This window comes from Physeter macrocephalus, chromosome 12 (assembly GCF_002837175.3).
Source record: "Physeter macrocephalus isolate SW-GA chromosome 12, ASM283717v5, whole genome shotgun sequence".
Taxonomy (NCBI): Eukaryota; Metazoa; Chordata; class Mammalia; order Artiodactyla; family Physeteridae; genus Physeter; species Physeter macrocephalus.
The window spans coordinates 60,487,467-60,505,825 of NC_041225.1; the positions used below are offsets into that span (position 1 = coordinate 60,487,467).

At 35.2% G+C, this 18,359-nt stretch overlaps 1 protein-coding gene across 4 annotated transcripts in view; it reads right to left on the reverse strand.

Moving 5' to 3' along the window:
- Window positions 1-18,359, reverse strand: part of LRPPRC (leucine rich pentatricopeptide repeat containing) — a 114,261-nt gene that overhangs the window by 39,307 nt on the left and 56,595 nt on the right. For all 4 annotated transcript variants that reach the window (XM_055089158.1, XM_055089160.1, XM_055089159.1 and 1 more), the window contains exons 24-25: window positions 10,582-10,706; window positions 9,985-10,091 (exon numbers count right to left, since the gene is read on the reverse strand). In XM_055089158.1, coding sequence (XP_054945133.1) covers window positions 9,985-10,091; window positions 10,582-10,706 — 232 coding nt within the window. The remainder of the gene's footprint in view (window positions 1-9,984; window positions 10,092-10,581; window positions 10,707-18,359) is intronic.

Genomic DNA, 18,359 nt, shown 5'->3' on the forward strand with positions numbered 1-18,359 from the left:
AAGAAACCTATAACTTAATCCCACATTTATCAAAGACCTTTAGGATTAGAACAACCTATACTTAACCAGTGTCTAGAAGATTCGGGTTATTTCAAAACGTTACTTTGCAGGTCAATTTTCATTCCATAAATCTTTAATCATTAAAAATGGCTAAGCTTTCTGTAGCTAAAAAAGAAACCTTGAAATGATGGGCTAAATCAACTCCAAAATATGTCAAATTAAACACACACACACACACACACACACACACACACACACACACACACATACACACTTCAGAGATCCCAACAGATTCAGGAAGCAAAAACTATTAATATGTTATGTTGACTTATTAACAATTTTCACAATGATCAAACCAATGGCTTTTAAAAAAACATGCTTTGTAAAACTCAGTGATAAAAGTATTCTGGGGCTTCCCTGGTGGCGCAGTGGTTAAGAATCCACCTGCCAATGCAGAGGACACGGGTTCAAGCCCTGGTCCAGGAAGATCCCACATGCCACGGAGCAACTAAGCCCGTGCGCCACAACTACTGAGCCTGTGCTCTAGAGCCCGTGAGCCACAACTACTGAGCCCATGTGCCACAACTACTGCAGCCCACGCGCCTAGAGCCCGTGCTCCGCAACAAGAGAAGCCACATCAAAGAGAAGCCCGCGCACCACAACAAAGACTAGCCCCTGCTCGCCAGAACTAGAGAAAGCCAACGCACAGCAAAGAAGACCCAACACAGCCAAAAATAAATAAATAAAATAAATAAATTTAAAAGTATTCTGATTACCACAGGTTTGCCTAGTATCTAAAACTAAACGTTTAAAGAGCTAAGTACTAAAAACAAGCTAAGTACTTAAAATTAGTTCATAGTCTTAGTTTATTTCAGTAATTGAGATCTGTGTTATAGCCTCAATTAGGAATTACTAAGGTTTAGTCAATAACTCTGGCTTCAAAACAATTACTTTACAATTCTGGATACTGAAATAAAAGACAAACCACTTCACATATAATTCCAAGGATCTGTCACTCTACTTCCAGTATTTTCATCATCTGTAATAGGGCTTCCCTATTAAATACTACATTTCAATCCCAGCATTATGATAAGAAAACAACATACTCATTACCCTGGCTGCTCCAGTCCAGAGGATGTACGTTTACTGTTTTCTCCACTCAGTTTTGTGGACGACACTAGACAACCCTCAAATCTGATCTCTTATTTATAAGTCCTCATTACTTTTTATTTCTTAAAAATAGTATTGTAGGGGCTTCCCTGGTGGTGCAGTGGTTAAGAATCTGCCTGCTAATGCAGGGGACACGGGTTCAAGCCCTGGTCCAGGAAGATCCCACATGCCGCGGAGCAACTAAGCCCGTGCACCACAACTTCTGAAGCTGCGCTCTAGAGCCCACAAGCCACAACTACTGAGCCCACATGCTATAACTACTGAAGCCCACGCACCTAGAGCCCGTGCTCCGCAACAAGAGAAGCCAGCGCAATGAGAAGCCCGCACACCACAACAAAGAACAGCCCCCACTCGCTGCAACTGGAGAAAGCTCGTGCACAGCAACGAAGACCCAATGCAGCCAAAATTAAATTAAATAAATAAATTTTTAAAAAATAGTATTGTACAATGTTAAATTAAAAACTGACACAAGAACCAACACCTCAGAGCTTTGGTAGAATGACAGAAAAATTGGTACAGAAGAAGTTGTATAACTGTTCTCATTCTAACTGTGCAAGTACCCACATTTTGCGATACACGAAATAAATGCTGAATAAATTAACTGTTGATATATATTCTCAAACATCATTAATATTTACATTTGTACCCAATTTCTACTCAAGGATTTTCTCACATTATCTGTTTTGTTTCACATGCATTACATTGAAAATGAAGCCAACATAAAATGTATACAAAAAGCCCTTGAAAAAACACTAGATAATCCTCTTTAGAACATGGCAAAATGCAAGAGCTACATTCACTTATAACTTTCAATATTATGGCTCATCCAAATGCCAATCATCTGACTAGTACAACTTTTATGGCAAACTCTTCCTTTTTGTGGCTGATTAATCTGCCTGTCACTGGCAGGACAACTGACTTATATGGCAGATATTCCTATGCTTCATTTTGAAACTGAGAACTGTTTTCACAAATAAATCTCAATCATCAAAAGAACATCTAGGTCAGATTAACTAAATCTCCTAGGCTGCTGTAATAGTCTACATTTCTGGCTTATCTCTTAACATCTTATTGAATTTTAAACATTGCGAATTTACAGTAAAAATGAAAAATGTAATAAAACATGGAGAAGAACAGAATTCTAATTGGGATGCTAAATATAACTTATCCAAAACCAGTTACTGCTTAATTAAAACAATGAACTCAACTCTTAATTTTTCCTGTTTTTGTTACATACAATCTATTTAATAGACAGTGAGGATAAAGTAATTACTGTAATTAAAAAAAAACAAAAAGGGACTTCCCTGATGGCGCAGTGGTTAAGAATCCGCCTGCCAATGCAGGGGACACGGGTTTAATGCCTGATCCGGGAAGATGCCACATGCCACGGAGCAACTAAGCCCATGAGCCACAACTACTGAAGCCCGTGTGCCCTAGAGCCCACGCACCGCAACTCCTGAGCCCATGCGCCTAGAGCCTGTGCTCTGAAACAAGAGAAGCCACCGCAATGAGAAGCCTGCGTGCACTGCAATGAAGAGTAGCCCCCATTCGCCACAGCTAGAGAAAGCCCGCACGCAGCAACGAAGACCCAATGCAGGCAAAAATAAAAACAAACAAACAAAAAAACACCAAAGCCAAAACACAGCATGTTTGTTTCCACCTGGGTTACTGTGCTTCAAAACACTCTTTGTGCAGTTCCAATTCAGTACTACGTTCACTTGTATAAGAAAAAAAGTAATCCAAAATAAAAAAATAATTTTCATTAATTTCATTATATTACACTGATGTAAATTTGCTGTTATCATAATAGGCTTCGATGTATACTAGTGAAAATAGGTATCAAGTAATTATTACCTTTAAAGTGAAAACAGATGAAGATTCTTCTACTTCGAACTCTATCTTAAAGGCAATCATTTTAAATTTAACTAAAATAGTGATTTTTACCTGCTCTGAGTTTTCTTACCATTACTGCTAGAAATGGAAAATGGAAAACAAACAACTACTCTGGTTTCATGTCCTTTAGCTGGAGTAGTAGCAGGAAAATCAAGTGCACGAGGTGTATTGGGACAAACAAAAACAGCAAGAACGCAACTATTTATCCCCATAGCCAGGAGAGTAAGGAGAAAAAGGGGTATCATGGAAATTATTAAACCTTTCAATAATTGTCCTTTTCTGTAAAATCTCCAGAGACAGACTTAAGGACCGTGGTCTGGTAAGGAGGAAAATATGTCTGAGCAAGCCAAACTAACAGTCTATCATTAACTAAATATGATCCAGGTGTTACAGAAAATACTAAGTAACTCATGGGAGGGGGGTATGAATTTGCATGAGAACTGACATCTCTTGAAATTTGAGGGCTGGAGGGGGAAACTAGCTCTAAAATCCCTTCTTTATATATAAGATCCATTCTAGCTTATTAAGGAAGGCAAATTAGGATAAAACCCTGAATTTGATCTATTAAAGAACAAAGGGAAGAGGAACAAAGGTTGGGAGATTGCTGTAATCCAAACTTTTGGTCCTAAAGGCAAAGTCATAAAAAGAAGGGTTTTGCCCCCTGAGAAGACAGCAAATTTACTCTGTCTGAAGTGTGATGGAAGGGTAATAGCAGACAAGACGAGGGGGAAAAGTCAAGAAAGAGTAAGTTTGGAGAAACGATAAGTTGTTTTGGTGGTTCAGACACCAAGGGTCGAGAAATCATGGAGGTTGTACTGAAATACATAAATATATCAAATAAACACGTCCTACACCTTAAACTTACGAAATGTTATATCGTATCTCAATTTTTAAAAAAGAGAGATCATGGAGGTAGAAATGGTGTAAGGGAACCAACAGAAAATGTGAAATCAGGACGTGATTTCAAATTCCGTGACTACTACTAACTAAATAAGCTCCACACTCACATCCTGAACTGAATGAAGTTTCATTGCCCTAATTACTGCTCAAAGTTGTTATGTGAGGCTCACATGAAGATGTACATGAAAATCATTTGAGAAGTATAAAAATGTTACCAATATTGGTTAAATTGTAATCTAGGTTTGAACCTCAAGGGATGAGGTTAGAAAAAGAAATGCTAAATAAGTTTAAAGCAGACTCTTACTCATCTTTGTGTTTGTATCCTGAGAACTTAGTGCCTGGCACATGGCAGGCAATCAGTAAGTGATTACTGAACTGCTCAAAGGGTTAAGAATAAAATTAAATGATATAATTCTTTATAGAAGCCTTTAATATGGTTATTTAACATTTCATGTCATTATTTAACTTTCTGTACTTGTTTTTATCATCTCTCCCTGGACTTCATCTCCAGTCTTAATACACAAAATGAATGATCTAAACTGTTAATTTATTTAAATGACCTGCAACACTTCTTTCCTGGGAGGAGAATGAAGTACCTTAAAAGACACTTGGCCGAAAGAATGAAGTCATTTTTTTTAAAAAACAAAGAAATACCACCCTATTTTATCATAATTTCTAGCAAAAAAGCATGGGACTAGAACTCAGGAGGCCTGGGTTTTAGTCCAAATCTTTGCTACTATGAACCATAAAAGAGGTACCATCTATAAAAACATAACAAAATTTCTCAGGCCTTTGCACAGACAGTGCCCTCTAAGTGAAATGCTTTTGCTCCCACTCTTTATGTGGCTGGGTCCCAGTTCATCCTTTAGTTCTCATCCCAAACATCACTTCCTCAGAAAGATCTAGTCTGAAACAGATGCTTTCTATAGCACTTTCTGTTACAGCAATTATTGCATTTTATGGATTCATCGTTTTAAGGTCTATCTTTAGAACAAGACTGTAAGATGTGAGCCTTAATTATTTATTGAAGGGCGGGAGGGAAGGAGGGGAAATTGGTCAAACTGGGAAGCCACTCAAATATTATCAACCACCTTAGTTAAAGGACTTCATCCAGGAAGTTTTAGGTGACGAAATCTGCCAATGCCAACTTGAAAGGGTTCATGATGGGAGACACTATCAGATCTAAGTTAGAGCTTAGTTTCCCTCAAGTCAGAGCTTAGATGATCGTATGCCTCTGTTAATTCACCACACCTTCTGCTAATTAAGGTCACTATCCTTCAATTATTAGATATCATTTGAGATGACTGAGTAAAGTGTCTTAAAAATCCCTACAACCACTATCCTAATTCAGATCCTATTAATCTCACTGTCCCAAATCCCCTTTCATCTATCACACATTCTTCTGCTAGTATAAATTTCTTTGTAACACTGCTGAGAGTTCACTGTCTTTCTGCATGAACTCAAGCCTGCTTATTCTGATATTGAAGGGTCTCTGGGAACAATCTACCCTTACAAAATACTTCCTATAAATCCTATACCCCAGGATGAAAGAACTATTTAAGAAATCAGAAAGAAATAAAACTGTCTTTGTTTGCAGATGACAAGATATTACATGCAGAAAATCCTAAAGACTCCACCAAAAAACTATTAGAACTAATCAAAGGATCCAGTAAAGTTGCAGGATACAAAATCAACATATAGAAATCAGTTTCATTTCTATCCACTAACAACAGAATATCTGAAAAAAAAAAATACCATTCACAAGATGATCAAAATGATTTAAAAAAAAAACAACCTAGGAATAAATTTAACCAAGGCTGTGAAAGATCTGTATACTGAAAACTGTAAGATTTTGATGAAAGAAATTGAAGACATAAATAAATGAAAAGATACCCCATGTTCATGGATCAGAAGAATTAATATTGTTAAAATATCTATACTATCCAAAGCTATCTATAGAGTCAATGAAATCCCTATCAAAATTCTGAATGGCATTTTTCACAGAAATAGAAAAAACAATCCTAAAATTTGTATGGAACCACAAAAGATCACAAATAGCCAAAGCAGCCCTGAAAATGAACAAAGCTGGAGGCATCACACTTCCTAAAACTATACTACAAAGCTATAGTAATCAAACAGAACAGTACTGGCATAAAAACAGAAGCAAAGACCAATGGAACAGAATCAGAAATAAACCTTCACATATATAGTCAACTAATATTTGACAAGGGAGCCAAGAATACTCAACAGGAAAAGGATAGTCTCTTTAATAAATGGTATTGGGAAAACTAGATAATCACATGCAGTAGAATAAAATTAAACTCCTATCTTTTACCACTTACAAAAATTAACTTGCAATGGATTAAAGACTTTAACATAAAGCCTGAAATCATAAATCTCCTAGAACAAAACACAGGGAAAAAGCTCCCTGATACTGGTCTTGGCAACAATTTTTTGGATAAGACACAAAAGCGTAAGTGAAAAAAGCAAAAATAAATAAGTGGGACTACATCAAACTAAAAAGCTTCTGTACAGCAAAAGAAACAATCAACAAAATTAAAAGGCAACCTATGAAATGGGAGAAAATATTTGCAAGTCATACATACACACACACACACACACACACACACACACACACACACACACACTATTCAGCCATGAGAAAGAAAGAAATTCTGCCATTTGCAACAATGAAGATGGACCATGAAAGCATTTTGCTAAGGAAAATAAGTCAGACAGAGACACGGAAAGACTGTATGATATCCCTTACATGTGAAATCTAAAAAGCTGAACTCCTAAAAACAGTGCATAGAATGGTGGTTCCCAGGGTCTTGGGGTGGGGAGAAACCAGGAGATGTTGGTCAAAGGGTACAAACTTCCAGTTCTAAGATGAACAGGTACTGGGCATCTAACGTACAACATGGTAATTATACTTAACGATACAGCGTGCACGTGCACGCGCACACACACACACACACACACACACACTCTCTCTCTCTCTCTCTCTCTCATATACTTGAAAGATGCTAAGAGTAGATCTTAAATGTTCTCACCACAAAAAAGAAATGGTAATTACATGAGGTAATGGAGGTGTTAACTAACACTGCAGTGGTAATCATTTTGCAATATATAAGCGCATCAAACCAACAGGTTGTACACCTTAAACTTACACAATGTTAAATGTCACTTGTATCTCAATGAAGCTGGAGAAAAAAAGGAACTACTTAGAGACTTCCCTTTTCTACTTCTTTATTCTACCTCTAATACTTTTAATACATTACCCAACACTATCAAACTCCCAAATGTGAACAGTACTTACCACAGCCATCAAGCCACACCCTAAACCCCATTTTCTCAATAAAGTCTTACCTAATTTCCTACACTGGGAATAACTTTCTCTTGAACTCTCAGAACTATTGTATTTTTCTTACAGCCGTCAACACTTCTTAGTCTTATATAGACATTATCTTCACGTATTAATCTCACATTAGCTCCTTGAGGGTGGATGTAAGTCTTATTTACTTTTCTTTCTTTTAGTAGAAAATAACACTCTTTCTGAGTATATATACAATAAGAACACATATGCTCATTACTGAAAACTCAGAAAATACAGAAAAGTATATAGCAAAATACCAGCTATAATGCCACCCTCCTGCAATAATCCATGGGTAGAAATAAGATATAAAACGATGTTAAAATGTATTATATATATGTATGTATACCAACTCATTTTAAAAACACAGGTCATATTATACACTGAATCTTGTCTCTTTCTTTATTTAATGAGACCATTTTTATGACTTGGTTTATCTTATCTTCCACAGTGTTTCAAATACAAAGAAGTTTTATTGTATATTTTGCTTTGGAAATTCAACCCTAGTGAATCTACCCATTGATAAGACACTATTGCGTTTTGGGGAATAATAAAAATGTTGCTCAGTATTTATAATATTCTTTCATATGGTGATACAGTCCTAGTTTATTAATTTTCATTACTTTTAATATTTCCAATAATCCTTAGAAAACCACAAGAGAGAACTCCAGGTCTTGAATTTTAATAGTCAAAAAATCAAGTTCCCACTTTAATTCAACTCCAACTAACCATTAAAAAAACAAAAAAAAACCTAAAAACGTGCTTCAGCATATTTCCATATATTGCACACCCTGCTGTCCTACCCTAGGGTACTGCAGAGGGATTCTGTAAAGCTATTCTGTATCCTTTAAGCCATTCTGTACACATTCACTATAAAAACTGTGTCATCAGTAGACAGCCATTCCTAAATGATTACACTCAATGATGTTGTACATTGGCAAAGCTTTAAAGTAATTAAGATGCAGCCTCCTCTCGCCTATTCATGTGACAAACATGCACCTTATGCTAAGCATCATATTGTGAATTATGTGGGATGAAGAAAACACAATCTCTACCTTTAAGGGGCAAAGAGAATTAATAATATTGATTACTACCATAATCCAGGAAACACGCAAGCTGCTTTACATACATTATGTGATTGAATCTTAAAGAAAGATACTATATTCCCTTTTAGAGATGAGGAAGCTTAGAAAGGTTTAGTAACTTATTCATTATCACACTAGCAAGTAGATGAAAAAAGGAGAACCCACTCTTATGCCTTTTGTGCTTCCTATTATGTCTTGCTTATTACACAAAGAGAGGCACATGATTTCCTGCTGTAGAACCTCTAATCACTATTATCTGAATACCTGAGCTTTATTTCTGCTCTGATCAGTGCCTTACTAATACAGATAACATGCATACAGAGTACAGAACTCAACAGGCAGACAGCTTCCCTCATTTTCAGATACATACACTGTGCACTTGCGATGAGAGAATTTATAACATTTTCTAGAAAATACAAATGAACTACTCGAGCTACCGAAGCACCTGTCCAAGACAGCATGCTCCACACTTCCCTCCAACAGGAGGACAGATTGAGTTAAAGACAGACAGAAAGATAAGAAAGTTCTGAATTAATTTCACAGTCCTCCTTTTTCATACTAGACTTTTCTCTTCTTTGAAAAATGTCAAGAGAAACTAATAATTTTCTGGGATGTGTGCCTGTATTTTCAAATCCATTATAAGCAGTCATCAACATAAAAACAAGGAGGCCAAACACCACCTTTATGTCTCGTCCACAATGGGCACTTTTGGGAAAAGACATGGAGTAACAGTAAAGTATATCTGAGAGAAAAATGATCACTGATGTATTTACAAGTTTATTTTACTCACATTAAAAGTAATGTTTCTTAAAGCGATGGGTCCATCTTCTCTGAAATGATTTTTTTTAGGAGATACAGAATTGTTTAATAGTGAAATTAATCACAATTTGGACAGACTTTATAGTTGCCCTTTGACTTATTAATTTCAGTAAGCAAAATTTCAATCAAGCCTAGATAAAATATACTAATCAATTTCAGTAAGCAAAATTTCAATCAAGCCTAGTTAAAATATACTAATCCTAAATAGCCCAGGTCTGTCACCTACCATTTCCCGTAAGCTGCTTGCCATAGTGGAAAAAAAAGAAGAAGAAATTTTAAATTAAATGCCAAACACTTGCAGACAGCACTTGTTTGGCTGATTAACTTACAGACAAGCATTACAAATAAATCTGAGCATGGTCTGCAGCAAATTAAATTCCACTGCTTTTAAGAACAAAGAATTCCTTGGCAAAGAGGATTAGCAACTTTACACCCAGGAATGCCAGTTTAATTGAATTGTTCCACAATCCAAGATTTAATATGCAAATATCATTTTGATATATAACAGTGAATTTAACAAAGTGAAGAAACAAATTCAATATACAACCAGGCTGCCTTTTCTGAACTGTAATTATATACAATAAAGAAGCTGGCCCAGTCTCCTCCTCTCACCCCACATTATTGGGACTGAATTATATTAACATGAATCAGAACATGTGTAATTAAAGGTTAAAATTTGTAAACATATTCTAATTAAGAGTCTAAATAGCTGTACAATTAGAATACTGTAGTTAAAAATCATACCTCAATGATCTTCTTGGCCTCTTTGTAATTTCCTGTTTGTAGGAAGGCAAAGAAGAGATCATACAGCATAGTCATTTCACCTTGTTCTTGGCTCACAAAGTCCATTGCTAGAGAGGAAAGAAGAAAATATATTAGAAGACAAAATATAGACTAACACTATATCACTTGAAGAGTTCTGAACAAATACAAGGAAACTTTAAAACAAATATTTAGAATAACTTAAAGGTTATAGCTAAATCAACCAATTTTCTGTCACATTCCTTATCTAACAGCATACATTTATGACATTAAGTACCTTTGACTAGCTTCAAAGAGAATTGGTGAGGATAAGGTTGAAAATCTCACAAAGGCAGACCATCAAGAAGCGGAGCAAAAAATAACAGAGGGGTGACTTTTCAAAATTAAGTTACTAAAATCAAGTATATTTATAATGTTAAAAATCTACCTGATATTTTTCAACTCAGAAGTGTAACAAAGTTTCTCTGGATGTGCTTGCCTTCCTGTTAAATTTTCTCTTCACAGCAACACATTAAGATTAAATAAGCAAGAGGGGAAAAAAGAAAACTAACAACACTAACATATTACAAGGTGACTAACCTTTCTGAATTAGATCAGTCTCGCCTTTCTCTATCAGTTTACATAGGACATCATGAATCCTTGGTAGTATTTTATACTTTTCATAGCAGTCAATCGTGACTTCAAGAGCAGTAGGTAATTCATCCCTTGGAAACATCAAAATATTAACAATGAATAAAATATACCTAATTAATTTGAGAGCTATACAATGACCAGTCAAAAGGTACACGAGTGAGTTTTAGTTAAGGTAGAATATTACGAAGCCAAATTGGAAAAAAAAAAAAAAATACAAGAAACAATCCTTATATAAAAATCAATGTTCAGAGTACAGATATCATTAGTGGTTCCCTGCTTCATCTTTTATTATTTTGCTTGCTAAATGGCACTCTTTAAAAAGTCCAAAAGATGAAGGCATTCTCTCAGATTATATATAAATTGCTGTAAGAATGCATTATTTTAAAAACAAGGACTGGGCTTTCCTGGTGGCGCAGTGGTTGAGAGTCCGGCTGCCGATGCAGGGGACGCGCGGGTTTGTGCCCCGGTCCGGGAGGATCCCACGTGCCGCAGAGCGGCTGGGCCCGTGAGCCATGGCCGCTGAGCCTGCGTGTCCGGGCTCCACAATGGGAGAGGCCACAGCAGTGAGAGGCCCGCTTACTGCAAAAAATAATAATAATAAAATAAAAATAAAAACAAGGACTACTGTCAAATATTTTTTCCAACCACTTTGTGTTTATGGTCCTCAATAATTCCAGATTTGGGAAACTTTATTCAATGTCCATCAACAGTCATCGAGAACTTTTCAAGCACTTTCACCTTTCTCATCATATGTTTCATACTGCTGCCTCTCCAGATAAGGAGGAAGTAACTTTTTTTTTTTTTTAATTTACTTTTGGCTGCGTTGGGTCTTTGTCGCTGCGTGTGGGCTTTCTCTAGTTGTGGTGAGCAGGGGCTACTCTTCGTTGCAGTGCATGGGCTTCTCATTGCGGTGGCTTCTCTTGTTGTGGAGCATGGGCTCTAGGCACTCGGGCTTCAGTAGTTGTGGCGCATGGGCTTAGGTGCTCCGCAGCATGTGGGACCTTCCCGGACCAGGGCTCAAACCCGTGTCCCCTGCATTAGCAGGCAGATTCCTAACCACTGCGCCACAAGGAAGTCCCAGGAAGAAGTAACTTTAGGATTCATACATATAGAAACTTACTGTTGCTAAACCTAGGATATTCTTAGGGTTGGTGAATTCTAGAACTCTTTAAAAGTTTTTCATTAGATAAGGGTAAGCTTTTAAAAATTATTTCCAATTATAAAATCAAAGCTTCTCTTATGTGGTTAATTAAAATAAAAAGATATTTTCATTAAGTCAGTTTATTAAATAAGAGTGTGGAAACACATTCTTGTGGGTCCTCAAAACCTACTGTTTCCCTTGGAAAATGACAGTATGAGAACTTATTAAGACCTTGAAAAAGCTGTAGAGATTATGTGATCCAATTCTACTTGCCACCTTCCTTTATTTTTAAATAGATGAGGAAATTAAGGCATCTAGAGATTGACTGATTAGCCTAAGGCCACCAGGTAAACAGAGAAAGGCACTGTCATCAGGTCCCTGGACTCCCCCCTTTCAGTTGAGTACATCTAATTATACATTATGCTCTATTAAAAGCAATGTTGTTTGTTTAACCTAATAAGGTGGTGTAATATGGAATAAGAAATTAACGATTTTTGAAATGAAAGTATGAAATATATTTAAAAAAAGAAGCATGGTTAGAGACATGGACCAAAGTACAAGTAGCGACAACGGTGACAATCTTTGTGGAGAAAACACATTTCCTCTCACATGTGCAACAGTTTTCAAAAGGAAGAAAGCCTTTTAAAATTTTCCATTGAAGCCCTAACATTTTGGTTCATTATACAAATGTTATGTTGCCCTAGATTGAATTACTATTTTATCTAGATTAAGATTTTAAACTGTACTAAAAAAAGTAAAATACCATGAAGAAGCATTAATTTTACTACAATAATACTGACACAGTGAAAATGAGCCTATCTTGATGGAACTCTACCTTATCCCCTTACTAAGCCCTGTTTACAGTGCATCTTCCGGCACCCCACAGAGTCATTTGAATTTTTGTCATTTGGGGTGAAGACTAAATTACAGGTTAATTTCAAAACTGCAAGTAGATGTTGCAGGCTAGATTACTGTCATACAAGAGAAATGCTACAGTAGCTACCACATATGATATAAAGCTTTATATAATCAGTATTTTCCCTTGCTTCAGATACAAGTTCAGTTATTACTTTTACAATTCCATGTAATGGAAAACTACCAAAATATTTTTAAGAGAAAAACTAACACACACTGATTTTTAAAAAGCAGTATAATTTGCTTTTTCAGATCAATTCCCAAACTAGGATAATGTTGTCTCAATTGTATTTTCCCTACATTAGGTCAAAGCTATCAATAAATGAGTGAATAATTGTTCTGTCAATCAAAGAGACATGTTAATAGTCTTTAGTCTCCAAATATATGCTTCTGAAGATTATACATGCTCAGAACAACAACAGAAAAGACAAGTATAGCAAAATGGAAATAATTCATATATATTGGTTAGTAATTTTAAGTAACAATGTCACTGACCCCAGGTTGCCAACAAAATGAATTAGAAATCTATAGTGAAACATTTCGTACAAAGTGTGCTTACTGATGACAGAAATGAACTAAGGTCTAGTCGTTTCTTTTCAGTCCTTATTATCTACATTCTGACTTGTGCTTGGTGGGATCACGTCACTTTAAAGAGATAAAAATGTCCACTCCTCATATGATTTGATGTCATCATTAATCTTTCCTATTAAAGCTTGAAAACTTTGGGTGAGGGAAATGAAAAATATGAGAAAGTATATAAAATTCACATTGCTGTGAAAATAGTTGTATACGCATAGGACTTTTGAATTTCAATCCCAATTGATAAGTACTACATGCAGCTTGGCTACAGCAGTGTGACACATTTCTAGAAGGGGTGATGAAAGCAGATTATCACAACAGTTGAACTCAAGGACCTTTGGGTTCCCTCCCATTTCTAATACTCTAACGCGAGGTTCTATGAACTTGAGCTTGTTAGGTTCATCATCTCAAATGTTTCACACCAGCAGAAAAAATCATCACATGAAAATACCACTTTTATTAGGCAGGATGAAATCAGTAGGTGCAGTAAAATATCAAATGGAAAAAGGTAGAAACTGACTTATACCCAAAAATGTGGGGGAAGACTTTATCAATCAGTGTAATTCTAGTTTCTGTGACCTAAGATGATTCTGTGATTTCCTTTGTACACTTTAAAACACTAGAACTGATTTAAAACTCTACTCTAAAATAACAATAATCCTTTGAAGAAATCTTGTTGAAAACATTAATTCTGGATTCAAAACCTACTCCGTGCTTATTTCAGTATACACACATATTTCCTAAAGCTTTATATACAAACGGGTCACAAATTTTTAAAAGTCCAATCCTGATAAAAATTTAGCCACTGCTTTCACAAACCTCAAATAATACTAAGTGAAAATCAACTCTATAACATACTATTATCTCTAAGAAAAATCCACTGTGATATTTTCAATGACTAGACACCCCCCCAAAGTATTTCAATGATATAAAGTGATTTTCATAAATAAAACTATATATGCTAATAAAAAGTAATCAATCATTTTAAAATATTTTTGATTGATGCAAATTAACTCAACATAGCCTTTATCAAAATTCTGGGAGCCTATGAAATAAAAACAGAACTGTGGAAAGGAAGATTCTATAATTCTAAATTTTAAGAACACTGAGTCCAATAAGAACATGGCAAACCTGCTGTTACCTCTTGTGTTAGTCCTTATTATGAAATGAAAGTATGCTTTATGTCACTGACAGAAAAACAAACCCTGGACATAACATTTATATGAGGCTGATCATAAAAATATCTACTTAAAGGTACCAGAAAACAAAGTCCTCCTAACTCAAATTCCTTTATATATAACTGTAAAAATCACAAATGTGTTTCATACAATCTTGAACAAGAACAACCAGTGACAACTATCTACCTTTTGGTAGCTTTAAACTTAGTCTCCTTACCTATAGTAAATAACTTCCAATTTAATCAAAAATTTAAATGACAAGTATTAATTTTTTAATTGGAATAAAGTGCTTCAACATTATGCATAAACTGTTAGTGAAGTGGCGATTTACTTAAAGAGCTTACTGACTGAAAAGCTCTCAAAATCTGAAATCACTGGAGAAAAGAAGGGCTTTAGGGGAGAAAAAAGTTCAAAACAAGGGGGGGGGAACAAAAAACACCTCAACACTCTAAAAACTGACTATTCTATAAATCTTAAGCAGATGTTCAGCGTGGAAAGAAATCAATTCAGGGGAAACCATCGACTTCACAAAAATTATTCTGTGAAGAGAACCAGCCCTTGAAAGAGCTAAATGTTTTTTTTTTCTGTTCATCATCTATAAATGCGGAATCTTCAAGGAGACTGGTGTTGCAATTACAACTAATCCTCCCCAAAAAATTAACTGTGTTGAAGGCTTTGTAATTTCCCTAGGTACAATTTAGCTGTCACTTACTTTCAAATTTACTCAAACATGCGTTCGGAACAGCACTAACTTCACATGTCAAGTGCTTTCCAGCCAATTGAGTCTAAACTGGAAGTCGGTGTTAAACAACTGAATGATTAGACAAGATAGCTCATTTCCCTGCTCTTTTGTTCAGAATAAAATGCCACATTTACATTATCAGGCTCAACAGGATTTCCTGACAGAGGGAGAAAAAACCCTACTGAACACTGTCCGTACTAAGCACATGAAGCCTGTCATTTACCAATCATCCTTCAAAAAGCAATAGCCATGAATGTAACTTAATTACGACCCAATGATCCTTGACGAAAAATCATCTTATCACTGTCCTGTCCCCCTAGGGCAAATGAACCACTTTTGTCCTTTGGCACTGATGATGCTAAATTCTTAATTGCAATAATGGAGTAAAAGAGCCAAACCTCCTTAATTTCCCTTCAGCACATAAAGAGTTTTACTCTAGAAGGCGAGCATTCCCATAAATAATAAAAGTATCCAGTACAAATGAAGATGCCAAAATTGAAGGGGAGTGTATATGACAGAATAACCAGCATTATAAAAAGTGTATTTCCCACTTCTGCAACATATTGAAGTGTAACAGTGAGTTTTAAAACGTATTGGTATAGGTTCATCTTACAGAAATTGTGACCTTTATGAAGAACTCAAGATTAATTTAGCAAGAGTTCTGGGAGGATTATATGGACAAAGTCCATGATTCACTTAAATGAAATGCATGTGGGTATATACAGATTATAGCACAAATCAGCACAGAAAAATCCTAAATGGAAAGCAGAAATTAAAGCTTCTTTGATCATTTGCACTAAATAATCCAGTTAAACAGCTTCAGGTATTTTTCATATGAAATGAAACCAAAATGGATCAGCTATACAAGTGAATCTGAAACTGCATCATACAAATTTTTATGCTTTTAAAACTAATGGCCCAGATTTCATTAATTTTATTTCCTTTATCATAGCATAAAGACTAATCAAAAGTTCTTTTAACCTATTTTAAAGCATTTCTTTCTTCCTTAATATGGAGGATCCAGGTCATCTTTCTGGATCAGGCATGATTTCAATTAAAAAAAATTTTTTTTAAAGTAGTTACAAAGGAAAATGTTTAACATTCATGTGGACTACATGTAGACATGTGTCTTATAGAACAGTCCCAATGTAAACGAAACATGAAAATTTTGTTCAATTCAGCATACTTCTTTTCTTTTCAGTGCAAGTATTATTTTGATAATACAAATCAGATTAGTTTAACAACTTCTTCAAAATTTTGCAAACCTGTTGTTATTTTGGATTTCCTTTGGCAAATGAATAAAAACAAAATATTATTTTTCATAACTGCAAAATTTTTAATACAATATCCAAGTAACAAACTGATACAATATTAAATTTCTCCTGTGTTTTATCCAATGCTGGAAAAGTCAATCCAAAATTAATATCTATTGAATCTTAAAGATCATCTTTCTAAGGAACTCAACCTCGCGAATTTGTTCCAGAATTACAATTTGTAAGTGACAGCCTTCTTCAGAGTCTTTGCAATGACTTTCCAAAAAGATGCTTGCCTTTGAAAGGATGAAGATTTTTTAAAGTGTTCTGAAATGTTTCTCATAATTCTACCTCAAATTTGAATAAAAGCCTCATTCTCCAGATGAGCTCATACCTGCTGAGGCCAATTACCTGACATTACTGAAGATTAAACATATTTAATCAAATCAAATACATGTAGACTTTTGGGCAGGCTAGCGTAGTTAATCCTAGCACTGCACTTGTCATGATTCTGAATTAATTAGCTATCTTCCATCAGTTGGGAAAACACAATTGAAAATAAGTTGCAAAGTCAATGTTTTCCTCCAACTTAGCCCCCACCAGGAGTGCTACTACTGTTTTCTGCTAAACATGAAATTTCCTTTATCTCCTCTTAATTATTCTCCTGACTCTAAAAGAGTCAACAAAACCTTTTTATCATGACAGATGAAACTGAAGATCTTGTCATGGAAACTGCCTCTGCAAAGCAAAGACAGCAAAAAACAAAAACAAATTCAGGCAAATAAAAATAGAAGGTAATTTCTCTTTGTATCTGAAAGTAGTAAAAAAAAAATCATAAACGACACTAATTTAGATTTCTCTAGCCCAATTAACAGGGACAGTCATATTTTACTGAGACACACAAATCTCTGACTGTACAGTAAAATCAGAAGCACAAGACTATGCTCCACATTAACATCTGAATCCCATGCCATTTCCATTTTCCCTTGGGGGAAGTTCTCCTTGGTTCATGAGCCCCATCTGCAGACCTCTTCTGGAAAACTTTTGTATCTCCTCTGTTCTCAAAGTATTTCTATTTGTAAGATACTTTTTCTACCATGGCCTCATTTTCATTGTTAATTATTTTATTTTTGCCCAGTGGCAGAGGAGGGCCTAATTCTACTGGGCACTGGGCCCATTTCTTTCAAATCCCTATGCAGAGCTCCACATGCAATTTGCAGAGACGGGTCTTTTAAACAATCAAAAAAATTCTAGGAGGAAGCATATTAATTATAGGATTTCTATATAAAGTTGGCCGTGAACATGAGAACTCAATAACACAATAATTGTTTGAATCACTATTTCTTTAAAAAGATGTAATGCTGAGATTGTGGAGGTTAAGATTTAGCCAAATCATATAAGTTGATAAACTATTTTTTGATTGGATGGCAAAGAAATTATTTCATAAAACATTTATGTGCATGTATGTGTGTGCATATATATATATATATGTATGTACACATATTTCCTAACAGTTAGTTAAGAGATGTTTTTATTCCACATTTTAAATTCAATACTAAATCATTCATTATATTAAATTAATTATACCCCCTAATAAGTAAAGAAAAACAACCAGAAATGTGGGAAGAATATGAGAACCATTAAGATTTATCTTTTACTTTTCTCCTGACACTGATACGGCAACATCCAAACTAAAATTAGAAAATCACAATCACAAAATAAGCAGATTAAAAATTGCATTAAGCCATGGAAGAGATGACAAAGAGGTAAGATCTGAGAAATTTTTTAAAACGGAAAAGAAAAACAAACACAAAAGGAAAAGAATACTTTATCATCTTACTAAAATGTTTCACTCATTACAAGAGAGTAGGTTGACTTTATGATTTGCGCTGGAAAAAATACCTTAAATTGGGCAC